Source organism: Rhinoderma darwinii, chromosome 2 (genome assembly GCF_050947455.1).
Source record: "Rhinoderma darwinii isolate aRhiDar2 chromosome 2, aRhiDar2.hap1, whole genome shotgun sequence".
NCBI lineage: Eukaryota > Metazoa > Chordata > Amphibia > Anura > Rhinodermatidae > Rhinoderma > Rhinoderma darwinii.
In genome coordinates, this window is record NC_134688.1 from 166566653 (window position 1) to 166594444 (window position 27792).

At 41.1% G+C, this 27792-nt stretch overlaps 1 protein-coding gene across 1 annotated transcript in view; it reads right to left on the reverse strand.

Moving 5' to 3' along the window:
- The window catches only part of CLYBL (citramalyl-CoA lyase), a 380083-nt gene that overhangs the window by 51866 nt on the left and 300425 nt on the right, over positions 1 to 27792 (reverse strand). The window contains exons 3-4 of the mRNA XM_075850278.1: positions 13355 to 13543; positions 3071 to 3172 (exon numbers count right to left, since the gene is read on the reverse strand). Of these exons, the coding sequence (XP_075706393.1) occupies positions 3071 to 3172; positions 13355 to 13543 (291 nt within the window). The remainder of the gene's footprint in view (positions 1 to 3070; positions 3173 to 13354; positions 13544 to 27792) is intronic.

Sequence of the window (27792 nt, forward strand, 5' to 3'; positions counted from 1 at the left end):
GTAAGTGGACTGAGAGCTGCTGGTATGGGAGAATCATACCATAGTGTTACTGTGACTACCTAGATGAACCAACATTAAATTCTTTAAAGGGGTTGTCCACCTTCTGACAACTGATGACCTATCCCCCGGATAGGTCATCAGTATGTCATTGGTGCGGGTCCGACACCCATACCCCGCACCGTTAAGCCGCTCCTGTGGACTGCGGGGACCGGATGTTGTGGCACATAATGCTATGTACGGAGCCCTGAAGCAGTTGGCTCCGTACATAGCATAGCGGTCGTACTGCAGGTCTGCTCCTATTCACTTAAATAAGAGCAGAGCTGCAGTACTGCAGCTCGGCCGCTATTCTGTGGCCGGAGCTAACGGCTTCCGGCTTGTATGTCCAGTGCACGGAGGCACCGGACCAGCTGATCTGTGCGGGGCTCGGGTATCTGACCCCCGCAGATCATGTACTGATGACCGGATAGGTCATCAGTTGTCAGAAGCTGGAAAACCCCTTTAATCTGCAGAGTTCATATTACAATTACAGTGAAGGAAATAAGTATTTGATCCCTTGCTGATTTTGTAAGTTTGCCCACTGTCAAAGACATGAACAGTCTAGAATTTTTAGGCTAGGTTAATTTTACCAGTGAGATAGACTATATTTAAAAAAAAACTGAAAATCACATTGTCAAAATTATATATATTTATTTGCATTGTGCACAGAGAAATAAGTATTTGATCCCTTTGGTAAACAAGACTTAATACTTGGTGGCAAAACCCTTGTTGGCAAGCACAGCAGTCAGACGTTTTTTGTAGTTGATGATGAGGTTTGCACACGTTAGATGGAATTTTTTGGCCCACTCCTCTTTGCAGATCATCTTTAAATCATTAAGATTTCGAGGCTGTCGCTTGGCAACTCGGATCTTCAGCTCCCTCCATAAGTTTTCGATGGGATTAAGGTCTGGAGACTGGCTAGGCCACTCCATGACCTTAATGTGCTTCTTTTTGAGCCACTCCTTTGTTTCCTTGGCTGTATGTTTCGGGTCATTGTCGTGCTGGAAGACCCAGCCACGAGCCATTTTTAATGTACTGGTGGAGGGAAGGAGGTTGTCACTCAGGATTTGACGGTACATGGCTCCATCCATTCTCCCATTGATGCGGTGAAGTAGTCCTGTGCCCTTAGCAGAGAAACACCCCCAAAACATAATGTTTCCACCTCCATGCTTGACAGTGGGGACGGTGTTCTTTGGGTCATAGGCAGCATTTCTCTTCCTCCAAACACGGCGAGTTGAGTTAATGCCAAAGAGCTCAATTTTAGTCTCATCTGACCACATCTTCTCCCAATCACTCTCAGAATCATCCAGATGTTCATTTGCAAACTTCAGACGGGCCTGTACATGTGCCTTCTTGAGCAGGGGGACCTTGCGGGCACTGCAGGATTTTAATCCATTACGGCGTAATGTGTTACCAATGGTTTTCTTGGTGACTGTGGTCCCAGCTGCCTTGAGATCATTAACAAGTTCCCCCCGTGTAGTTTTCGGCTGAGCTCTCACCTTCCTCAGGATCAAGGATATCCCACGAGGTGAGATTTTGCATGGAGCCCCAGATCGATGTCGATTGACAGTCATTTTGTAGGTCTTCCATTTTCTTACTATTGCACCAACAGTTGTCTCCTTCTCACCCAGCGTCTTACTTATGGTTTTGTAGCCCATTCCAGCCTTGTGCAGGTCTATGATCTTGTCCCTGACATCCTTAGAAAGTTCTTTGGTCTTGCCCATGTTGTAGAGGTTAGAGTCAGACTGATTAATTGAGTCTGTGGACAGGAGTCTTTTATACAGGTGACCATTTAAGACAGCTGTCTTTAATGCAGGCACCAAGTTGATTTGGAGCGTGTAACTGGTCTGGAGGAGGCTGAACTCTTAATGGTTGGTAGGGGATCAAATACTTATTTCTGTGTGCACAATGCAAATAAATATATATAATTTTGACTATGTGATCTTTTGTTTTTTTTTATATGTAATCTATCTCTCACTGGTAAAATTAACCTAGCCTAAAAATTCTAGACTGTTCATGTCTTTGACAGTGGACAAACTTACAAAATCAGCAAGGGATCAAATACTTATTTCCTTCACTGTATGTGTATTACACACTTATATTTCTTTAATAAGGGTCAGTTCACGTAAGGTTTTTTGGCGCGGATTTTGACACGGAAACCGTGTCGGAATGAGCGCCATAAAATGGACGAAATCGCCCACCATTAATTTCAATGGGAGGTAGAGGAGTTTTTTTCCCGGGCTGTTTTTGGCTGTTTGCGTGGAAAAAAAAAAGACTAGCATATCCATACTTGTCGCCGTTTCCTCCCATTGAATCAAATGCGAGGCAGAAAAAACCTGCACCGCTAGTTTCTGAGTGTTTTTTAACCACCGTCCTTGCATTACCTTTAATGGCCATGGGCGAGAAAAAGGCAGAAAAATACGTACAGGCAGTTCAAAATCTGCCTCAAAATTCCTGCAGGAATTCTAAGGCAGATTTTTTTTCTGCCTACAAAAAACTCCATGTGAACAGCTTATAAAACACAACCAGATCTTAGTTTGAGTTAAAATGCTGTCACTTTGCAACATGTAAACCAAAATTAAACTGTGATCATATTTGATTATAGATGCAGCGCATAAAAGCAACAATATAAAGAGATGTCTTAGGCCCTGTTCACATCTGCGTTTGGCATTCCATTGTTCTGCTCTGTCAGAGGAGCAGAACAACGAAAAAGCGCATGCTCCGTTAAACAACAAAGACAACCGGTGCCCGACGGAGCCCATTGACTCTAAGGGGTTCCATCAGGTTTCCGTTGGGGTGTCCGTGGATTTACCGGAAACAATAGCGCAGTTATGCTTTAACGTACAGTGAAAAATAAGGCAGATGCATACTGCCCACACCTGGAACACTCTTTTGGCATATGTCAGGTCCATTATAGTCTATGAACACTTCGGTATAACATAGACTTAGATAGTCAATATACTAGAAACTCAACACCAGGTGTCCTTGTGTGTTACAGTGAAGCAGCTCCACAAATGCACATATATATCCTTACCTTAAAGTTAAGGAGGCCTACCGCAGTTTCCACAAAAGTTACCAAGTACATTGGTTGGTCCAATTTCCTGCCTTTTAAGTGGTGTAGAAATTTATCTGCAAACTAAAATAAAAAGGAATCCATGAATAAAAAACACTTATCCCAGGATTTGGGATACATAACAATAAGATATATTTATGCACATAACTGCAAATCTCGAAACTTAAGTCATGAGAAATTCATGCGGTATAGTCAAGCTATGTTCACACATGTCGGTTTTGCTATAGGCAAACAGTTTTTTCTGTGTCGAGTAAACATGACGTGGATTTCAAAATCCGCAGCACGTTCATTATTCTGCGTGGATTTTTTTCCACTGCATGTAAATGGGATTATAAAAACCTCATTCACTTGTATTGGATGCGATAGGTCAGTGGATTTGGAATCTGCGCCTAAATCCTTATATCATCCTGAACGTGTGAACAGGGCATTATGCTGCAATTTTTCTGCGTATCATTGTGAGAGCTTACGAAATACTTATGTCACACTCAAAAGTATATGCGCAAACGTAAATGTAAATTAGCAGGCGGATAGAAAACATGAATGAGGGAGCAGAATGCATATTCCTGTAGTTCGGCGTGGATTCCGTTTGTGTATTGTGACACTAAGACCGAGTCACCCAGTCTATCATATTTAACAGGGTCGCGGTACTTTTCTCTTTTTGATCTTTTTACATACCTATAAAGGGCTTATGAAAGAAGTTACAGACTTTGAAGAGGATAGATGTCAGAGGAAGTTTTAAGCTGCAGGAGAAGGGGTTAGTCCAAATTCTAAGTTCTATCATATAAAAACATAAAACAGCCTGAGTGCCAATTTTGCCATCATCCGTAACAAACAATAATAGGAAAATAAGTAAATAGGGTACATGTCAGTTACAAGCATTTCATAACTGGAAGACAAAGCGTCTCAGGTAAGGGAAGATAATGGTATTTGAATACAGAATGGGAACAGAAACACAAGCTAAAATGACAGGTTTGTCCAATTCATTTTTTTAAAGAAATATTCTGTCATTGATGGATATCAAAGGAACTGGGAATTTTAATCATCTCTCTATTCAATCTCAGTTGGGTAAATCATATCTAAGAGATTTGCATAAATATAAACCATCAAAGACTTTTCATCTTCAAAGGGGGTTTCAAGACCCTATAAGCTTTGTACTGTAATCATCACAGGTCACAACCCTGCAGGAAGAGGGCTGCTATGGCAACATAAAAAACTAATGCTTAAGGCTTAGCATAATATTCCGACTAATAGAAAGGAAACTCATTCTAAAAGCTGGCAGCCTATTTACCAGAAGCTGGATTAGAGGTGTTAGTTCTTCCCCTTTTAGCTTCTACCCATAGCCCCCACATCACTTGAACCCTCCCCTCATTCACCAAATCAAAATATCACGTCTTTAAGGTATGCAAAATATGTCCATCCCCTTAAATAAAATAAGCTAATTAAAGCAAACACAATTAAACGATAAATGCCATGTACAAAACACTGTTCCCATTGAAACAAATAAAATGTACTGAAAAATGACATAAAATTAGCCCATTTCACATATAATATTAGTGCAAACAGGAAAAAAACAAAACATTAGCATTTAATCTGTGGATTTTTTCAACTTGCACATGAACATAAAAACTGATAAATGTAGCACATGTTGTTTTGGTGCTTTACACTTTTGTTTCTTGGTAGAAGGCCTTAGAAAGAACAAAATGGTCTCCTCCCTGCTGTTTTTTAAGCCTCTACAACATACATTATCATACCACCTGGAAATACGAGAGCGGCTTACAGGAGGGAACATCTAAAATGTTACATTAGCCTTTCTACCAAAATCTTTATACCTTACAAGTAATTTAACTCCTGCTTCTCGGTCACATAATATTTACTTAGTGAGAAAACTTTAAAGGTGAGCTTGGAGGCAACTTTCAATTAATATTTTTTTCTGCAAAAGGGGACAATTAAATGTTTCCGGCCAAGCAAAGTGAGGAGGTGTTGGGGAGGGGGGCGAGGGGAGAAAAAAAAAACAAACAAAGAGATTGGGGAGGGGATGAAGTAGCAGCCCTCAGCACTTCTTTCAATTCCAGTGCACACCCAATAGTGTGTGAGGAAGAATGCCCACTGTTCGGGATTTGTGGGAGAATTGTCCCATGACAAAAGAGGCAGAGTTACGCTTGTTATTCTCCAATAAGCCATGCCAGTCAAACAAGTACCCATACTTAGGACAAAAGGAGTGCAAGGGATTGTAGCACAAAAGAAAACAAGTAAGCCCATCTTTCAGTTGTGCATCAGCTTCCACGTTTTATGCTTCGCATAAATAAAAATGAGGGAATAAAAAAAAAAAAAAGGATGTCTGGTGTAGTACAAAAAAAAAATCTCTTCACTTCAATAAAAAAAGAATTAGTTTAAAAAAAGGTGTTAAAATGTGTAACACATTCTTTAGATGAAAGGCTTTTCATTGAAATGAGTGGCGGAAAGAGAAAGGCGAGAGCGTGGAGAGGAGAGGAGGAGGCAGGCGCCCAAAAGCTGATTTTGTTTTGTTTTCTTCACTAAAATTATCTTGAAAATAAAGGTCAACACCGAGAAAGGAGGGGAACATGTTTGTCTGTCTAAAAAGGGTGAGGAGAAAGCTAAAAAGGGGTGGCTGATTTTTAGTTAAATTAATTTCTTAACCCCGTAAGAAAAGGAAGGAGAACCATTGCAAGACACACTGAAGAGAGAGGCGGCGGGAGAACACAGCTCTGGAACAAGAGCCACCATGATAAAATTCTGTCAAGGTGAAAAATCTAAGCGAAGTAGTCTGGGACTTCTGCTGAGTTAGTAAGTAACCCCATGGGTTGGCTTGTAATATTTACATAACAGTTCTGTCAAACGCAAAAAAGTCTTATAGGCTTGAAGTCTCCAATGAGCAGGAATCTTTTGTACTGCGTGCTAACATTTTTGCCTTGCCATATTACATACATAAGTTATCACTTTAGAATGTCAGTAGAATATGTTAAAATATACAATTATGTTTTAATAAAACCAGCTTGGAAGTGACATGACTTCATTCATCTTTTGCTTCAGTGAAATAACACATACAGTCACCGGATCTTCAATCATTTTGTCCTAAACGTTGGTATATGATTAGAACCATCATGTTGTCCTTGTTGACACAAAATATATCTAATATTTTTCCATGTCGTGCTGCTCCTCCACTCACCCATAGCTGTTAGATGCCCCTGATTTTCATAACTGAAAGGCCTTGAAATGAAAAGAATATATCCCGGATGATATAAAGTAAATTACGCAATCCCACTTCCTTTGTATTGATTGACGGACACAGTAAAACTATGATGTTTTCTAAAGATAGTATTTAGAAAGGGGTAGTGCTACTCTTTTTTGGATAGGATCAGCTTTCAAGGTTTGCATTGGGTGTTCCAGACAAAACCTGTACAGCGGGAAATAATTTCTGAAGGAGCTTTTAGAAAAGCAGCAAAGGACTGTTTTTCAGCATTCCATGTTTGGCAAATAGGTAATAATGTGATATTTGCTGAGGTTTATAAGATGCAACCAAAAAGAAGTAAAAAATTCCTAAATATGTCCTCAGTGACAAAAATAAAATATAATTTAGAAGTTACAATGTTGGAAAAGAATGTGTTATCTAGTCAACACATTTTTTGGTTATGATGTATGGAAAAGCAGTTTTTATATGTTTTAGTTACGTAAAAAACTCTAAAATGTACTTACATTAATGTTGTGGAAATTTTTTTTTTAAATAAAAACCCCGGTGATAACGTTTTTCCAATAAACTTGAAAACGCCATGTTTTTCCTCCTGCTTCATACATGTATCAGATAAATTACATACAAAATGATTATATCTAGCTTCACGATCAATCCACTGGTTCTCCATTGCACTATATTGTTTTTGAGGACACTTAAAACAGAAATTCTAGATAAAATATGTTTTCAAATCAGTTTCAAGCAAGAAAAAAAAAATCGGTTTTCTTGTATACTTTGATTCATTTTTTACACTATTAAAAGATTAAACCAGTGCACTTACAAATTTAATGCAGATCAAACCTGTGCATTGTTTTTCGTTGCATTTTAATGGAAAATAAACTTACAATTTGAACCAACCAATGTTCATTATGTTGAAACACAAAGACATGTAGAAGAAGTGTTGTGGCTCCGGAGTAATCGCTGCATTCATTAATTTCTCAATTCACAACAGGGATATTATCAGTTAAAAGAGGACATTTCCGAGATGAAATTCAAGCACATCTCTCTATTATCTTATGATCATAGACCGCTGATTGTTTTTGATAAAATGCAACCTTTTCAGCAATTTCAGCTGTATCATCATCCATTTTATCTCTCACAACGTATGACTATTGCATCATCCTGCTGAACAAGCCCATGTATATCGGACAAAGATTATACAAGTTAGGCCAGGATCACACACACAGTTTTGATGCAGTTTTTGGCTCAATTTTTTGAGCCAAACACAGGAGTGGACACAAAAAGGAGCTGTATCAGTCTTTTCTTTATACCTTTACTTCCTTTTGGTTCCACTTCTGGCTTTTGCTCAAAAACCAAGCCAAAAACTGCATGTATGGTCCTAGCCTTAAAAGAAGAAAATAGTGTCCTATATACCATATTAAACACTACCTGTTAACAGTTTTTATAATTCAGCCTGCATAGTAATGGCTACAGACTAGTATACGACACAGGAGTTCTTTATTGTCATATACTGTACTTTTCTTAGAATCTCCTAAACTTTGCAAATCGTTGGAAAACAATATTATTTCCAGTGGTTCATTTTAGTAATAAAAAAAAAAAAGAATTCTGGAGATTTTGGGAAAAAAATCCCAAGGCAATGGCAAATCATTAGAATAAAAAAAAAAGGAAAGAAGAATATAAGAATAGTTACTTCACTAGAACTTAGAAATTCACACTCCAGCGCTATGGAGTGGTGGCCGCCACTTTTTCCATTGGCCAGTGGGTCCGGAAGTGCTGGTGGCGTTTATTGCAAAGCCCTTCAGTATCATATTAAGAGACACATGCGGAACTCCACAGGAGTGTGAAGACCAAAATGTGCCATGCACTCCCTGTGGAGCCCTCAAAGCAAGTGCCCCATCATATTTGGGCTGAAACGGCAAATACCTCATACCCTAAAAATATTCAGTAGAGCGTCTGAAGGACGTCTTTATAAATAATTCTAATAGGAAACTCAATCTTTTGCTTAGTTTTACTTTTAAGTCAACTGGAATTGTCCTGAAACGCAATAATGGCTAAATACATGCATGCGATGGAAGTCCAAGGTAAACATTATGACCTGTGTGTTGTTGCCAACATGTTTGAACGTACGATTTAAGCCTGCCATCCACAGTGTGGCAATATCACAGATAAATAAATCTACATGTCCCCTTGTCCACGCCACTTTTTGCTTTTAAAGTAAATGCAGCCCATACTATATTGAAGTTATCATCATCTTGATTTTGATCAGTATTTTGTAAAACAAAGTCATTTTTAGTTTTTTAGGATAGGCTGTCCGCTTTCTTTTACCTTTCTAATGTTGACACTGGATGGCCCTATGGGTACCAGTGAACATTACTGTAATCCCACTGTATAACCAAATGTGGAATGTGTCTAAGTTATGCAAGAGCGCTGCTGCATTCTTTACATAGCATCATAAATGGTCGCGCTGCAATTACTTTACTATTATATCATGTATTTTATACAATTAGCTTATTTACAGGCTTGGTAAAGACATTTGACGTGCCACTTAACATTTCCAGGATTTTATTGGCTGAAAACACAGTCATGAAACACAAACACACCTGCCAGCAATTAAAAATGAAGAAATAGAGCGCAGTTCAGGAAATAATATCGGCGCTAATTAAAACCACGAGTGAAAAGCTTCCTGTTTGTTCTCTCAGGTGCCCTGAGAATTGACCTTATTCTTTTTTTCTTCTTTCATTATGGTCATTTTGTTTTATACATGGACACGAAGCTTGCTGCGCGGTGTCATTGTTGTCCTACAGTACACATCAGAACTACCGTAATTAAATTATTCTGACAACATTTGGTCAGGCTCCATAGTGTGAAGATTAAAGGGTCATACATTATGATAGGAGCTCGATAATATTCAGCCAACAGACACCTAAGCTAATCTTCATGCTATTAATATTGAAGTCCTTCTCTAGCCAAAGGTATCATACATGAAGCTTTATGCCAAGTTCTGAATTTGCTTTGTGGTGCTTGACAAAGCCACATGACAACCACGAAAAAACAACACCACCATTGTAGAACTGAATTGTTTTGCAGCAATCGACAGCTGCAGTTTTTGTTACATAAGCTTTCTAACATGAATTTCAAATGCATTTTTATTATTATTATTACTGGATTTCAGCATTCTCATAAATTGAACTCTTTTCAGACCAGTCATGCCTTCAAAAAGGAACCCTGCATTTGGACGAAAGACTCCTGCAGTAACGCGCATGGCTGCTGCCCGAGCTGCATCAGTAGGAAACAACGTTTTTAACCACACACACAAACAAATAGACCCGCGCGAAGCCAGGTAACTCTGCTAGTTATTAATAAATACTGCTGCAATATACCACAGAATAAATAGCCAGGCATGCCAGCCAAACAAACCCAAATTATATGGTTCTTAGTGAAGTGTCAGATGTGTTGTGGTTAAAACAATGGCGAAACAGTTGGTCCAAATTTATATTATTATTTATTGCTGAAGCAGGAGCTTACAATAAGGTGACATGAAACATTCCACCTGCTATGTAGCATAAATGGCACGCAACCCTCCATCAGATAAGGGGGCGTTTATATAGCATTAGACTGAACAACCAACATTGGCCCTTTAGGGTATGTGCACACAGCGTTTTTTTGTCAAGCACAAAAAAATCTGCCTCAAAATTCCTTCCAGATTTTTGAGGCAGATTTTGAAAAGCAAGCTTACTTTGACACTTTTTGTTGAATATTTTCTGGAGGCGTTTTTTTAAGTTTAGCTAATGGAAGAACCATGTAAAAAAAGAATCGGCAGGGTCTATTTCCACCTCCCGTTGATTTCAATAAAGGTTCAGAGACGGAAACCGCTCCAAGATAGGGCATGATGCTTTATTTTCATTCTGCAAACTGACAAAAACCACCCGGGAAAGAAAACGCCTCTACATCCCACTGAAATCAATGGAGAGAGACTTAAGGCATTTATGCCGATTCCGACGTGGTTTCCGCATCAAAATCAGAGTCAAAACACGCCGTGGAAACAAGGACTTAGGCCTCATTCCCACGACAGGGTTTCCCGGCCGGGTGCCGGCCGTTCATAAATCGGCCGGCACCCGGCTGCATTAGGAATAATAGACCCCTAATGGGGCTATTCACACGACCGATTTTTTGACGGCCGGGAGAACCGGCCGTCAAAAAATAGGACATGCTCTATCTTCGGCCGGGTACCCGGCCGCCCGACTCCCATAGAAGTCTATGGGGCCGGGTAATACACGGCCATCACCGGGATGTGTCCCGAGTGATGGCCGGGTTTTCCGGCGCTTGCGGTCTATCTCCTCCTCCTCACAGCGCAGAGTGCATGTGAGGAGGAGGAGTTGATGCCATTCTGACGAATGGCATCGCTGTACACTGTGTGGCAGGGCCGGGGTGTACAGCAGGTGGAAGGGAGCGCTGCGCTGGCTCCCTTCCCCTGCTTGTTTTAAAAGCGCCCTGGCCCGGCGACACCTTCGATGGCTGCGGCTGCTACTAGTGCAGCGACGCCACTATAGCAGAGCAGGGAGGTATCTCCCCGCTCTGCTATGTGCTAGCCGCACTTTAGCTCCTTGAAGGAGCGGAATCCCCGTGTGTTCGGGGATTCCGCTCCTGACAGAGCGCTTGATGTCTCTGTCCATATCTGGGCAGTGACATCAGGGGAAACTCCTGAAGCGGAATCCCCGAACACATGGGGATTCCCCTTCAGGAGTTGCCGCTGATGTCACTGTCCAGATCTGCCCGGCCTGGCACGGATGCAAAACTTTATGCAAACCGGCCGGGCAGAATGGCCGATTTTACCGGCCGGCACTCGGGCTCGGGCGCGACCCGGTCGTGTGAAACTCGCCTTAGGGTTCAAATACAGGAGCAGGAATACACATTGCTCTAAGTTGTCTCCTTGTCTTCTTTCTACAGTAGGGTGTGGATTGTGAGTTTGGGTGGGTCTCGATTCCCTCTGTATGGATTTATAAGAGCCTTTTTGTATACATGACAACATTTTCTTTAAAAAGAGCAAAATATATTTCTTTAAGCATCAAAATTATATTTAAGACATAATAAATTATAAGACAATATGGTATAGTTTGCAAATTTTTTTCATAGCTGCCAGTGAAATGGTTCGGACATGCAATGAAATCACTGGTGCCATTTGTATACGATAGTAGATGCAGCTACCAACAGCTAAGGCCTGGTTCACACTACGTTTAACCCTTCCGTTAGAGGTATACGTCGGGAGGAGTCTCGACGTATACCTTCGACGAAAGGTAGTGACGTATCCCACTATAAAGGCATACAGTGGGATAAGTCCCCCGAAATCACAGCCCTTCTCTAGTATAAGAGTACCCGGCCAGAGCGCTATCGATGCTCTAGCCGGGGACTCCGTCGTTGAAAGTCCCTGACGTCACTGTCCATATACGTAGTCCATATGAGCTTCCCTGGGCCAAACTCTACTTAATGCTCTTCCCGTGGACTCCGGCCCTGGGGAAGCTCCCCGAGGTATACGTTTAACGTATATCTGTGATGGATGCCATACAGTTAAAAAAACGTATAACGCACAGAATACGTTTTTTTTAGCAGGTTCCCTCAGGATGGAATAGTGTAGTCTACTATGTTATTCCAACCTCGAAAAAAAAAAGGAAACCAGCCCGATAGAGGACAAGAGGACACTCTTTTGGTCTCTTTCGGCCTGATGGAGCCCTATGGATACATTTATCTTGTACAAAAAAGGGATAGGAATAGCACCCCTCATAGTTTTTTTGGATCCTATGGTGCGCACCAAACCAGGGGCATGGACCCAGCTTCCGTAAAGTGCACAAGAGAATAAAGAAGGTAGGCAGCATTCAGGAGATGGAGATAAATCACCAGCAGTTTATTCCAGTGTGCAACGTTTCGGCTTGTGTAAGCCCTTATCAAGCACACCCTATGCTTGATAATTTCTTACACGAGCCGAAACGTTGAACACTGGAATAAACCACTAATGATTTATCTCCACTTCCTGAGTGGTGCCTACCTTCTTTATTCTCTTTTATCGTGTACGTTTGGAGCTTTCCCGACGTACACAATAAACGTCGGGCCTAAGAAATACATGTGAGAGCTTCTATACCTCTGGCTAAGGAACACTATTGTACAACATGCTAGGAAAAGGGGAAACTCTCTGAAACACAACGTTAGCGGTCATCGATTGGTGTCTGACACACACACAAAATCGTAGAGTGCAAAACATACGTTGATAGTTTCCTATGGATTACTGTATTCACATCCAGCCAATTTTTCAGGATCGATGGATGTCCTGGCAGTCGGACCTCCACTGATCAGAAAGTGATGGCATGTCTAAGCGATATGCCATTTTTTCTTTCACTTATTGATATTAACATGACGGACACAGAACAGAAGGTAGACTGATAACATAAGAAATAAGATTAGATAGAGGAAAATTGTGGATGACAACATATGGAAACTGCAGAACTTCAATTACAAAGTTGTAAAGATATCAGGAAAATACAGAAGACCGTGAATAAAGAACGTTATAACAGGAAAGCTGATATGGCAATTAATGGAAACATTTGGCAATGGAAATTAAAGACATACTTTTAATTTAAATCAATGCCAATTACTGCTTATGCCAACAGCAAAACCAATGGGGCCCTAAAATTTACTCTACTGTTGGTCTGGCTGGTGCTTCCGTGGAAAATTGAATGAATTACACTGCAATTGACTAGAAGAGTATTTTAAAGATATTTTTAGAGTTCTTGTTATACACCTAAAACAATTTGACATTTATTACAAATTAATTAGAAAGGCCAAACAAAGGGGAGAGAATAAGCGATGTGGTTGAATTTGCACTATCATTTTTCTGTACACAAAGTAACATGAAAAAGAGGGCATGGTATTGAAGTTTTTTTTTGGGGGATTAGAGTTTGAAATTAAGCCTGGCTTCACATAAAAAGAGGAAACAAATTGAATTCCTGGCCCATTGTGTGCTTTGTAAAAATTCTTAAAAGACTCACCCATTTCACTTCTTCAGAGGATTCAACCTTTGGCAGCATGATACAGGAAGGCAAGGCTTTGGACTGCAGGAGGACTACCAGATCGTCTTCTGCAAGGCCACTGGACACAGAATTAATCCGTACACACTTTTCAGTTTTTCCAAGGTCATGCTCTTCAAGTGCTTTTACAATAGTCTCCCTGGCTTGAACCTAACAATCACAAGACAGTGAGGTTTAGGTTTCACAAAGTGTAATGCATATCAAGTAGTAAATATACATACTAGATAAAGAAATCATCAAGGAAATCATGTGGTTGTTAGAGTTTTAAAGAACATCTGTCACCAAAATGCTGGTTTTCTTCATATAACTTACACTGTAATCTTCTTGAACTTCACCTGTGTATCTTAACCCTTAAGACCTTTAAATCGCTACATGCCCACAGCAAAAAAAAATAAATATATAAATCACCTTTTTGTGGCACAGATGAGGCTTCAATATGATACCGAAACAGAGCCAGTAGAATAATTTTTTTTTAAAATACTTATGAAAAAAATGCATGAAAGTGATACCAAATTATTTGTAGTTTGTAAAACCTACATTGCTATAACACCTGAGAAAAAAATGTCCCCATTGTGTACCATATCTCCCGCCCTTAGTTGGTGTGTTAAATCTGTAAATGGGTGAATAGCACCTGTATGCAGAAATTGTTATTGTGGGAGTAAGGCTGGGTAGATTAAGGCTATGTTCACACGGAGTATTTTGGGGGAGGAATATCTGCCTCAAAGCTCCAAACGGAATTTTGAGGCAGATATTCCTCCCCCAAAATACTCCGTGTGAATAGCAATTATCGCGCCGTTTTTCGCCCGCGGCCATTGAGCGCCGCGGGCATAAAACACGCTTTCTCCTGCCTCCCATTGAAGTCAATGGGAGGTCGGACGCGGAAGCGCCCGAAGATAGGGCATGTCGCTTCTTTTTCCCGCGAGGTAGTTTTACTGCTCGCGGGAAAAAGACGCCGACGCCTCCCATTGAAATCAATGGGAGGCGTTCTCGGGCCGTTTCTGCCGAGTTTTGCGACGCGGTTTCCGCGTCAAAAAACTCGGCAAAAGACCCCGTGTGAACATAGCCTAAAAATGGTAATTTTTCCCTGGTGGCCTAGTGTAAATGTGTTTTTTTTACATGGGGATCTAGGGTATATTAACGAGGCTAATATATTATTCCTTGGTGGCCCAGTGTAAAGAGGAGGTTTATACCTGGTGGTCTACTCACCTCCCCAGGGTTCAGCGATATTTCTTGCCAGGAAGCTAAACGCGATGTTCACATGGCATTCAGCCTTATGATGCCACGCACTGATCATACAAGACCAGTGCCAGGCAGGGAGGTAGAGGACTGTGCAGCTATAAACAGCCACACAATTCTGTCTATGACTGAGCGGAATGCTTTATGATCACTCTGCCTGGTCATTAAGGAAGAGGTCAGGGGGGATGGGTTAGCGCCGCTGGGTCCACTTTATGATTATAAAATGCAGTTTTTTGCAAGATTTTTTGTTGCTAAAGAGGGCGTCTCATATTCCAAAAAATACGATATGTAAGCATTGCTGAAAATCGCTGTGCTGGTTAAGGAAGCAATAAAACGGTCTTACTTTGGTCTACTTGAGTATCTGGAGAATCAATATTGCGGATCGTATAATGACATGTCCTAAGTTTTTGCGGTGCAGATTTGCAGCCCTGCAAAGAACCGTGAAAATCCCGGTCATATGCAGAAGGTCATATAAATGAATGGGTACACAATTCATCCGCAGGTTTGCGGATGAATTGCGGACGCAAAAACACTGTGTGCATGAGGCTTTACTTACGCAATATTTACATTGGTGGTTTCTGAATAAATGATGGCATAGGAATATCCCCATCTTTTCCTTACCTCCCATAGACTAAAGAGAGACCTACACATGCGAGGCTAGCTCTCCTTTTCTTCTGACTTTGACCATTTTCTACAGCGAAATGTCAGATACTAATTCCCTGATAGGACTCCTTACCTTTAAGATATATATGGCATATATTATTGTGCAGATGCCTAAAGTCGAATAGAGCCTTGTACCTGTACTGGCAAAACCAACCCTTAACCAACCCACAAGTTTGTTTCTTTTACTTTATAATATTTTCATTAGTAGCAAATAAGTTGTAATGTATTTCTGATGTTGGCCTGGTGATATTGCTTTATGCCTACCTATTTGAACTGAGAAAAAAAATAGATTAAAGAGTCAATTTATGTTTTTGATGGATGCTGAACTATCTGTCCAAGACCAATCGTATCTCTTATAAAATAAATTTTATTATGTCAAAATTAAGGCCTCCTGCGCACATAGCAGATTTTCTGTCTGGATTTGCGGGCAGAAAATCTGCAGTGGAAGACACTTTTCCGCATGGAAATCAGAACATGCGGCAGATTTTCAAATGCTCATTTTGTTTTGTATGTTCACTGCGGATATTACCCAATGTAAAAGAGGTAGCACCTCAACAAATCTGGTACGTGTACAGGAGGCCTTAAAATGCATACCTTAGAATGTTAAGAATTGAAAGCAATATGTGAATTAAAACAGAAACCCGTGATGGGTGGTGCACTGGGGATATTAGAACATTTAACTTCACAGTCAAGTAGACTTCTAGGTAATTCTAAGGCCAAAAAGAGGGCAAGGAAAATAAAATTCAACTACCATACTAATCATCAAGACAACACATGACAGCAGATGTAAAACAGATGAAAATAAAACCGGCCAGAAATAGTTTTTAAATGTGGCTTAAGTTATGAAGAGTGAGGAAACGGTAGCTTAGGGTTGTCTGGCTGAATCACAAAAACTATCAAAGATCAGGATCAGAGAACATGAGAGCCTGCAGGGCAGTGATTAACAAGGCTTGACCTGCAAGCACTTACAGTTCATTGAGAAATATGTTGAGATGATCCTCAAGGAGTACAAAATCATAATATAAAAACACTAAAGGACTAAAGGAACAATTGTTTGCATGATAGAAGTAGATCACTTAAGTACTGTCTCTTCCTCTGATATTTTATAGGAGTTTTTACAGGAAAGAAGTTAAGCTTTCACAACATTTACAGAATGCGGGATGAAGTTGGTGCATCTAAACGCAGAGACAGAAATGCTTCGGAAACGTATATGAATCTTTACTGAACAAAGATCAGCTATTATTACCAGACCAGAAGCAACCAGTGGACTAAAAAGCCAGGGGTGGGACAAGTTCTCTTGTTGCCTAATGCAAGGGTTGCCAAATAACCCCCCACAGCATTATAGCTGTCAGACAATCATTCAACCCATAGTTATCAGCCCTGATACACCCAGTAACAGGCATGTATGTTATGTCTGTGTACCATTCATATATGTATGTACGGTTGTGTAATACAGCATTATCAGTTGCTTAGACAGTGTCCAATTGGATATAAAAAGACATTTAAAGACAATTGTGCCCCTCCCCCAAGTGGCACCCTAGGCACTCTGCCTTCCCCTCGTTTCGTCCGTGATAAAGCTACCAAGTGACATATGCTGCACTGTCCATATTTCAAATAAATATATAGTTTTTCCATTATTGCCTGGTAACGTACAGATTTGACAATCTAACACACCAGCATCCATGCACTGTAGTTCCAAATTGTCAGGGATCACAACCAAGTGTAACCCCCTGCGGCACTCCATCTCCACGTCGGGGATCATGCCAGGGATCATACGCCACCCACAGCTGGCTCTCTGCCTGCCAGCAAGGGCGATCGTCAGCTTTGATGAACCCTGCCCTTATCAATTCAGAGCTGTCTGCATAAATGAGGATCAGGATCAAGGCCTGGCCGCAGGAAATTACGCCAAAGGCTGGAGACCTTAAAGGGTTGTTTTTTTGCTGAAATTCCTTACTTGTTTCTAAAGCCTGGTGGTAAGTGTCCTGGTAATTTTCCTGTTGTTCCCTGTGATTTCATGTACTTGACCTAACTTGTCTTGAACTTGTCTGATCCAATAATCCATGTGTGGACCTCTGACCTGACCCTGACCTTGCCTCCTGATACAGTTTTCTGTACCGGACATTTGACCACGATATTGTCTATACCCGTCATCTGAAGCACCAACCGTCTATTGGGGACTATTGATCTGGGAATACTACCAGCAAATTCCATACCTCCTTGCAGGGGGTTAAAGTTGTAGAAACAATAATTCTTCATTCTCCTCAACCCAGTTAGTCTTTGCCAACCCAATAATGGCTCCTGTCTGAACAAATGTTCATTAACTTGCATTATAAAGACTGCTGAAAATAGAACATAGGGAGAGAACCTCCAGCTCACCTGACACACTCCAGAGTGTCGCAGATGGTGCCCGGATCCTCGTGTCGGCACACGGATAACAACAAGAAGAAGGAAGGGAGGTAGGATCCAGCGCTGAGTAGCGTTAAAATGGAAATTTTTCAAGTTTAATTGATTGGATTAAAAGGAAAGTCCAGTAGTATTGGTCCTAGGTGTGTATGAAGTGGAGGGGTAGTATCCTCTAGGCCTACGCGTTTCGGACGACTGCCGCGTCCTTAAACTTGGCTGTCAGCCAAGTTTAAGGACGCGGCAGTCGTCCGAAACGCGTAGGCCTAGAGGATACTACCCCTCCACTTCATACACACCTAGGACCAATACTACTGGACTTTCCTTTTAATCCAAAGACTGCTGAACCCTTTAGGATCCCCCCACAAAACTTAGTAAATTATACATCTGGGTGTCACTTTTGAATTAGCTTCGAAACTAATAATGAACTAGTTTGATTTGGTCAACAAGGTCCATCAGTCACAATGACCGTTTTACCATCAGTTGTTGAGAGACTTATTCTAAAATGACAACCAATATTCCTTCACTTTCTGTTGTCATGTTTTCAAAGATAGCCACCACAATTTCATAGAAAACTGCAAATTCTTTTGTAAGTAAAATAAACACGTTTCATGGACAGGCCACTGGACAGAGAGTGGACCCACTGTGTCATTATTAGATTTGGCTTATGGCTAAACCAAGGAGGTGGATTCTAACATATTGTTAATACAGCCCTCACGGGAGTATGGATTGCGAAGAGAATCCCAAGCTCATGTCACGGTATTGGGAAATGTGGTAGCGGAATTGATAGGCAGAAGCGTAGTCATACAAATCTGAGGTCAGGGATGGTAAGTAAGTCTAAAAAAAAAACAACAACAAAAAAAACAAACCACATGTCATGAACAGGCCACTGGACAGAGAGTGAACCAACTATTTAGGGCTAAACTAGTGGGGGTCGAGTCTAAGGTATTGTTTAATCTTCACTTTAAAATGGCCCTCATGGGAGTATGGACTTTACAAAGAGAATCCCAAGGTCACGTCGCTGGAGTAGTCTGAAAAAGCAACATATGATGGCTTGCAGATGCTATACCGAAGCATGGTACCAAAATCGATAAGCAGAAATGTGGCTGTGCAAAAGGTCAGAGCTGGCAGAGTTCACGCTAAACGATTCGACTCATTTATGTCAAGACAGGCAACAACCAAGAAGACTAGACTGGAAAAAGTTTGCCATTACAAAATAGCAAATTAATAACACATTTACAAACTTACAGGAACCAATGAACCTTGTGGTTTAAGCAAGGTATGGACATGCTGAACAGGTTTAAATAATTTAGCTGACACCCGTCTGGCTATCACAAAGGTAAGCGTAGCGTCCATTACAACATGATTACCAAACTTTGGCTAGCACTCAGAATCTGGTTTACTAATATATGCCCAATTTAACATTTTAAGTGATTAATTACAAAGAAGAATGATTAATACGTTTATATAAACAAAGAGGGGAGATAAATCTATTAGTATTTAAGTTACAAACCATGAAACAAGTTGAATTCTATCAAAATGTAATTTCTATAAAAAATATATATGAAACCAATGAATCTGCATATTCATTCGAATATTTATTTAGAATACAGATTGTCCTCAGAATCCCTAACAATTCAGCTTAATTTTTATTATATTGCTATATAAATGTATGTGTTATAAAGTACACACATACCATCTGCTGGCCAGAAACAACGAGAGACTATACTAAATTGATCCACAGCACCAAAGAATATAGCTAAAAATAGAAGTTTCAGCATTTGCATATATTAGAAACTCTATTAACAGAATTCGTGTAATCTCTGTTCTACAATATAAAGCGGAGCACGCACAAAAAAAAAAACAACAGTTCAGAGACTGAATATATAAAAATGCACCTTTCAGAAACAAAATTAGAAGGGTTCCGCAAGATTAGAAAAAAGTTCTGTTTTTTTCCCCCCAGACACCATTCAAGTAAATATGGCTGAGCTGCAATACTAGACACAGCCTACAGACCTAAGTGGCGCGGTTTCTGATTTCAAACAGCCCCTGTAAAAATGTTACTCTCAGGCCAAATGAAAGGTCACAGGACTGCAAAAACTTCAGTGTAATTTGGTGCCATTTTTGGTGCCTTTTGGGAATTGATACAAAAGGCCGAGTAGTATTAGGCTGGGTTCACACAAAGTTTTTTTCAGGCGGAAAATCTGCCTCAAAATTTCGTTTGGAATTTTGAGGCAGATTTTCCTCTGCCTGAACGCTGATTTTTGTGGCGTATTTCGCCGGTGGCTATTGAGCGCCGTGGGCATAAAACGCTGCGAAATACACTTTCTCTGCCTCCCATTGATGTCAATGGGAGGTTAGAGGCGTAAAGGCCAGTAGATAGGGCATGTCCCTTCTTTTTCCTGCGAGCCGGTTTTTCCACTCGCGGGAAAAAAACTCCTCCGTCCCTCATTGAAATCAATGGGAGGCATTTCGGACATTTTTTGGCGCGGTTTCCGCATAAAAAAACTAGTAAAAAAAACTACGTGTGAACTCCCCCTAATACTTCTACCTTTAGGAGCCAGGTTTGCTTACACTAGAAACGAGAAAAAAAAACAAAAAACAAATGCAACAAAACTGCAGTGTCTAAACAAAGCCTTTCTCTGACCTCTGAATGTATGTTACACGCTCAATGATGTGTCAGTCCACCCAGTGGGAAAATATGTAGAGTTTAGCTGTATAGGCGGAGATTGCTGACAAAATAAAGCGTTATAAAATGACATTGTTGCCTTTTGCTTTGTCTTGATATCGCCAGTATTTTAGTAACATGAATATGAAGAAACAAAGAGTTTTAGTTCATTTTAATATAAACATTAAATCAACAAAATCTTTCAGGATGTGCACATTCCATTAGCTGGGACATTAAATGTGAATTTAACTGAAATAACAAGAAACAGATAACAACTCACTCGGAACAAGTATTTATGCGAGAACACCAAATTCTCTGCATGTAGTATATGTCACAGCTTTCACATAAAGTGAATTTGGTAATAAAAATAGAGTCAAAGCATGCAGCAAAGTCAATATGGGGTAACATAAAAAGTTACCAAGGCTGAATTGTTCATTAAGATCAGAGGGGGAGCATCTAAAGATCTAGATTCACCACAGTTCACACCAGGGTAACCTTATGTCACTGTAACTACTGAAGGATGCTCTGGTACGACGTCTACAGGGTAAAAAAAAAAGCTCAATTAGTGTTTTAACGTGAAAATCTCGCACAATAGATGAACATTTTACTCTTTTGTATAATATTGTGCAGTATAATGTTGCCCTCAGTGAATGATTTCTCTTTCCGCACAGACATAAACTCCTTCAATTATCTGTAATGAGCAGTCCAATAAATAAATAGAACATTAGGAAATAACGCAGTGTTTAGATTTTAGGCTTTGTTCACATTAGCATCATAGCTTTTATTTACAGCTACAATACTTTGAAAATGCATTTGGTCCTCACCCAATTTCTTCTATATTTCTTTTGCTGATTTGTCACTTTAAATATTTCAGATTATCCAATTTTAACAAAGATAAAGACAACACAATGAAACATAAAATATGGCTTTTAAACGATCATTCAATTTATTGAGGATAAAGATTTATTCAAAACCTATATCACCCATGTAAAAAAGTAATTGCCCCCTAAACCTATGAACTGGTTGTGCCAGCCTTGGCAGTGACAACAGCAACGGAACGTTTGCGATCACTTGTGAGGAGTCTTTTACCGTACGTTGCTCTGGAGAGTTTTTTGCCCACTCTTCTTGGCAGAATTGTTTTAATTCGGCTACATTGGTGGCTTATCGAGCATGAACTGCCCGTTTAAGATCTTACCACAGCATCTCAATGGGATTCAAGTCAGGACATTCACGTGGGCACTCCAAAACTTTAATTTTGATTCTTTTGAGCCATTTAGAGGTGGACTTGCTTGTTTGTGTTCTTCAGATCATTGTTCTGCTTGATGACCCAACCGCTCTTGAGCTTTAGGCCACAAACTGAAGGACGCAGGGCCGGTTTTAGGCAAAGGGTAGCCATGGGCAAAATGACAAGAGGGGCCCCAAATTTTTAAATAACGTACCAACAACATAGTTACATTCAGTTAATTCGGTAAATGAAAACAAATATAAATTTGGTTTTGCTGTAACAGTATTACCCCACAGAATAACGTTAACATGACATTTTTACCGCACGCTGAATGATGTAAAAACAAATCCCCCAAAAAATGGAGGAAACACTTTTTTTCACATTTCACCCAACAAAGATTTTTTTTACAGTTTTCCATTACATTATATGGTACAATAAATGGTGCCATGGAAATTGACAACTAGTCCCGCAAAAAACAAGCCCTCATAGGGCTATATCGATGGGAAATTAAAAAAAATTATCGCTTTTGGAATGTGTGGAGGAAAAAACAAGTGAAAATCCGAGAAATGGCTGCAGAGGGAAGGAATTAATCAGGCCCCTATTCACACTCACTGGTCTACAGAACACCAACCCCTTCTCTTCCTTTACTGGCTGCATAGTATTATTGCAGAAATATATATTCAGACCACAGATAATATATGTCAGACACCAGACGGGAGAACTGTCGCAGCCAGGCCATATAGTACTTAAAGGGGTTGTCCAGGCATAGACAACTGATGACCTATCCACAGTATAGGTTATCAGTATATGATTGTGGGGGTCCGACACCCAGACCCCACACTGATTAGCTGCTCCGGCTGCTCCCAGGCACTGGATGTTATGCAGTGTACGGAGATGGAAGCAGATGGCTCCGTACATTGCATAGCGGCTGTGCTGCAGAACTGCAAATCTGCTCCTATTCACTTGAATACTGCAGCTCGGCTGTTATCCTGTGACCGGAGGCAGCCAGAGCAGCTGATCGGTGCAGGGTCCAGGTGTCAAACCCCCACAATCATATACTGATGACCTATCCCGTGGATGCAGAGGCTAAGATAAAGGGTCATGTGCAAAAGTTCAGCTTCGACCCCTCCAGCCCCCGCACAACTTCTTTTCATGGCCGATGGCAGAGGCCTGCCCATTATCTTAAGCTACATCTCTGGGTCTCAATTGAAGCAGAACTATCAGCTAGAGACAATGCTAGGGTCTTAAGAGATCAGGGGCACAAGCAACAAGACATACGTTTTACCCCCCCCACAAAAAAAACCCAGCTATGCCACAGGATAGGATTAGATACAGCAGCTCAACATAAGACATCGATACAGCGGCTCAGTAGACAGTGCTACATGAGAGGCTTAGATACAATGGCTCAGTATACAGTATCACACAAGAGGCTTAGATACAGTGGTTCAGTAGACCGTATCCATATACTTACCCTCCTCGCTCCTGTAGGGTCCTCTTCAGCACAGCGCTGGGTTCTGACACCGTACAGTTTTAGGACGTTATGTGCGCCAAGTATACAATTTACTGACACTGAACGGCGTCAGGACCCAACGCTGTGCCTGTAGCCAAAGAGGTCCCGATTTAGGAGAGAGGACGGTAATTATATGGAGGAGTTACTGTAGTAACAGTGGCTCGTGTAGTTTCACCTATTGGAAACTACATAGGTCCCAATTACTACAGTAACTGTTGACAGACATAGTTCAGGGGGTCACGGGCAGCGGCTTTTGCTGTATGTTGTAAATCCGCTACAAATCCCCGCCAAAATCTACATGTGTCACACACAAACCTTGCCACAGATTTGTTGCAAGTGCAGTGAAATCTTCTGTGAAACTCTGCAGCAATTCTGCAATATAAAAGGCAGGATGTGGATTTAAAAATCTGCAGCCTGCCCTGATTTTCTCAATATTCTTGGGGTTTTGAACATATAAACAAGTTCACGTGGCACAGATTTGCATTTTTTTTTTTAGAAAAGCTGTGGCAGAAATCTGCATCTTAAACTAGGATTTCTGCTGCGGATTAACCCCTTTGTAATTCAATGAAGCTAAGGGCCTGTTCACATTACGTTTGCCTTCCATTTGATCCTTCCATTCATCTGTTCCATCAGAGGGACGGATGAACATAAAGACAGACGTAAAGTATCGTTTCTGTTTGCATTACTATTGATTTCAATATTTTTTTTGTTTCAGTTTTTGTCCATTCCGCTAGGTAATACTTTACGTCTGTCATTCCATTTATTCGTTCCTCTTACAGAACGGATGAACAGAAAGAACAAATGGAAGGCAAACGTAATGTGAACAGGCCCTAAACTGTGGTTTTTCGGCTTTTGTACTGAGGCTGTGAATAAGGTAAAAAATAAATCTGATTTGCTGATTGAATGTTGGCGGATTCTGTTTGGATTTAGGCGCGAAATCCACACCTAAATCCTGAAAGAATCCCCAGCGTGTGAATATGGCCCTAGGATATATTTACATTTATTTTTTTCACGATTTTGCGCAAGTCATGTCAAGAAATAAATGAGCAAAGAATTGTATTTTCAACCCACAGTTAAGGTAAGTTCACACGTAGCGTAAATACTGTGGATATTGCGCATTGGATTTCGTTGCAGAAATTCTGCAGCATAGTACAGTAGCACCAAAGTAGCAGCAAAGCAGTAGCAGATTCCGCAGCAAAAAACACAACTCTTATACCTACCCAGAATTCTGTGCTTCTTCATCCAGGCCGGCCTCCTGGGATGACGTTTCATCTGATGTTACCGTTGCAGCCTGTGATTGGCTGCAGCGGTCACATGGGATGAAACGTCATCCCACGAGGCCGGGCTGCAGGACGTCAGAGGGTAAGTATAAGGTTGTTTTTTTTTGTTTTTTTACGTGCAGTTTTCCATGTGTTTTTTTTAGCCGGAATTTCCTGCGGCCACCAGGGTGGATATGCGGTGTGCTTTTATGCAGCGTATCCGCCCTGTGGGAACATACCCTAATTATCTTCCAAAGGTTAAGCCTGTCAGTGGCTTAGGGATTCGATTACGCTTTGTGCCGCAATTTTCAAAATTGCGGCAATACCATGCCATTTTTACCACGAATACAAAAATTGCGGCAAAAATGGCACGGTATTGCCGCGTTTGCAAAAATCACAGCACAAAACGCAATAAAATCGGGGAAAAAATGTAAAGTCATGTAAACATGAGCACTTAGGCTTTATTCAGACGAACGTAAAATACACGCGCGTTGCCCGGACCTATATTAGTCTATGGGGCCGTGCAGACATGTGCGTGGTTTTTGCGCAGCGTTGCTCCGTTGCCAAAAAGGCACGACATGTCCGTTGATTCAGCGTTTTCAACGCATCAGGCACCCATTGAAGTCAATGGGTGCGTGAAAACAAACGCAGGGCACACGGAAGCACCTCCGTACGCACAGCGTTTTTCACGCAACACCTGTTAAGTCTATGTAAATGAGTTGAGCAGACTAGACAAAACAACTACAAACCAGGAAGTGGCTTTTCACTTTCTGAGCACATGCGCACAGTTTAAACTGACATCTGCAGCAATAGTAGTTTTTTAACCTGTAAAACCACCCAAAAACAACAAACACGCGCCAAAGTGTGAGGTAACGTGAAATATTGATGCGAACATGTGCTCACAGCAAGCAGGTGTTGGAGAAGGTGTCTTTTTGTAGGCTGCCCTCTCCATTACTCCACCCTCCGTTGTTTTGACGCGCGTAAAAAACGCATGCCATACGCGCGTTAAATACGCTATCACGCTGCCCAAACGGATGCCACACGCAACTCCAACGCAACCGAAATGGTGCGTTTTTCACGCGCGCAAAAACGCAACGTTCGTGTGAATCCAGCCTTACTGTAGGAGCCCTGTAGTGATGGCCACAACCCTCTGCAGTCCCTAAGGAATGGGGGAATCGATGATGCCTGCTGATGATCTGACTGCAAACTGCAGGTACCCAGTAATGTCTCAGTAGACGTCCTGACTTGTGGGCGGGATCTCCTCTTTGCTGGGCGGTAGCAGTTGCTTTAGTTCATGTTCCGCGGCCTCTGGTCTTCATGCCGATTTGGTAGAGACTCTCGACCTGTCTGTGTTTTTCAGATACCCGCCTGCTTGCTTTCACGGACGGGCAGCTAAACAGCAATGCTAAATTACCCAGTTTGCCCCCTAACGCCGGCCCTGGATGGGCAGACATTGTCTTCAGGATTTTCTGACAGATGGTGCAGAATTCATTGTTCCATCAATTATGTCAAGTCGTCCAAGTCCTGCAGAAACAAAGCAGCCCCAGACCATCACACTACCACAACCATGACGTAACAGGACCCAAGTCTTCCAAAAAGTTTCACCTTTGAATCATTAGTCCACAGAATATTATCCCAAAAATCTTGGGGGTCATCTAGATGTTTTTGGCAAATGCGAAACAAGCCTTTGTGTTCATTTTGGCCAGAAGAGGTTTGCGCCTCGCAACTCTTCTATGGATGTCATTTTTGCCCAGTGTCGTACTTATTGTGGAATCGTGTATGTTGATCTTAACTGAGGCAAGTGAGGCCCGCAGTTCTTTAGAAGTTCATCCCGGTTCTTTAGTGACCTCTTGGATGATTTGTCAATGTGCTCATGCTGAAATATGGGTAGGCCAGCCACTCCTGGGAAGATTCACCTCCGTACCAAGTTTTCTCTATTTGCATATAATGGCTCTCACTGTGGTTCGCTGGTTTCCCAGAGCCTTTGTAATGGTTTTGCAACCCTTTCAAAACTGGTAGATTTATTTGAATTTGTTTGGCATCTGTATTTGAATCTCTTTAGAACGTGGCATCAATTGCTGCTTTTTGAGACCTTTTAGCCTGCTACACATTGCAAGACAGGCTATTTAACTGATGTTTAGATTCAACGGGTCTGCCTGGTTATGGCTAGTGAAAATTGAATCCAATTGTCTACTGAATTTGGTTAACGGAGTGATTTAGTAGCTAAGGGGGCAATTACTATTTTTTACATAGAGCACAGTAGGGGTGAAGTGCATTTTTCCTTCAATAAATTAAATTATCTTCTAAAAACAGCATTTTGTGTATACCTGTAATATCTTTATCTAATATTAAAACTAGTTTGATTATCTACAACATTCACGTGTGACAAATATGCAAAAATAGGAGAAATTTGGAATAGTTTTTCCCAGAACTGCACGCGTGTTATTACTATGATCACACTTTTCATATTTTTTTTGTAATTAGCAGTGACTCTTACCAGATATACATATATTGTGTTGTTCCCGCTCATGCCACCAATACAGCTATGACTAGACCAGAGCATCATGCTTCCTCCGCAGGCTTGCCTTCTTCGCATCGTGCATTCTGGTGCAATGCCTTTCCCAGGTAAGCAACTTACACATATCCAATCATCCACATAATATTAAAGAAAACATGAATCATCAAACCAGGCCACTTTCTTCCATTGATCCATGGTCCAGTTCTGATACTCACGTGTCCATTGAATGCGCTTTCGGCGGTGGACAGCAGTCAGTTTTGGCACTCTGACTGGTCTGCAGGTAAGCAGCCCCAAACTCCTCAAGCTGCGATGTATGTTCTGACACCTTTCTATCATAGCCAGCTTTAATTTTTTCAGCAATTTCTGTAACAGTAGGTCTTCTCCGGGATCAGACAAGACAGGCTTGTCTTCGCTCCCCAAATGCATCAATGAGCTTTGGGCGCCCATAATGCGGTCACTGGATCTCCGGTTGTCCATCCTGGTAGGTTCTAACCACTACATACCGGGAACACCCCACAAGACCGATTTGAAGATGCTCTGACACCATTCGCCTAGCCATCAAAATTTGTCCCTTGTCAAAATCTCTCAAATCCCTACCCTTGCCCATTTTTCCGGCTTTTAACACATTAACTTCAAGCACTGACTGTTCACTTGCTGTCTAATATATCCCCCCTTTACAGGTGCCACCGTCACAAGATAATTAATGTTATTCACTTCACCAGTCAGTCGTTTTAATGTTATGACTGATCTATGTACCTATCATTATTGTCTTTACATGTGGTAGCATATTGATAATATGTTCATAAAACAGCAAGACATTTATTCCATTGCACTATAATTCTGCCAGAAGTCAGGCTGCCATTTTCTATCTACAGAGCAGCCAACAAATACTGCATTTTTTTCATCATTTTAAAACACCA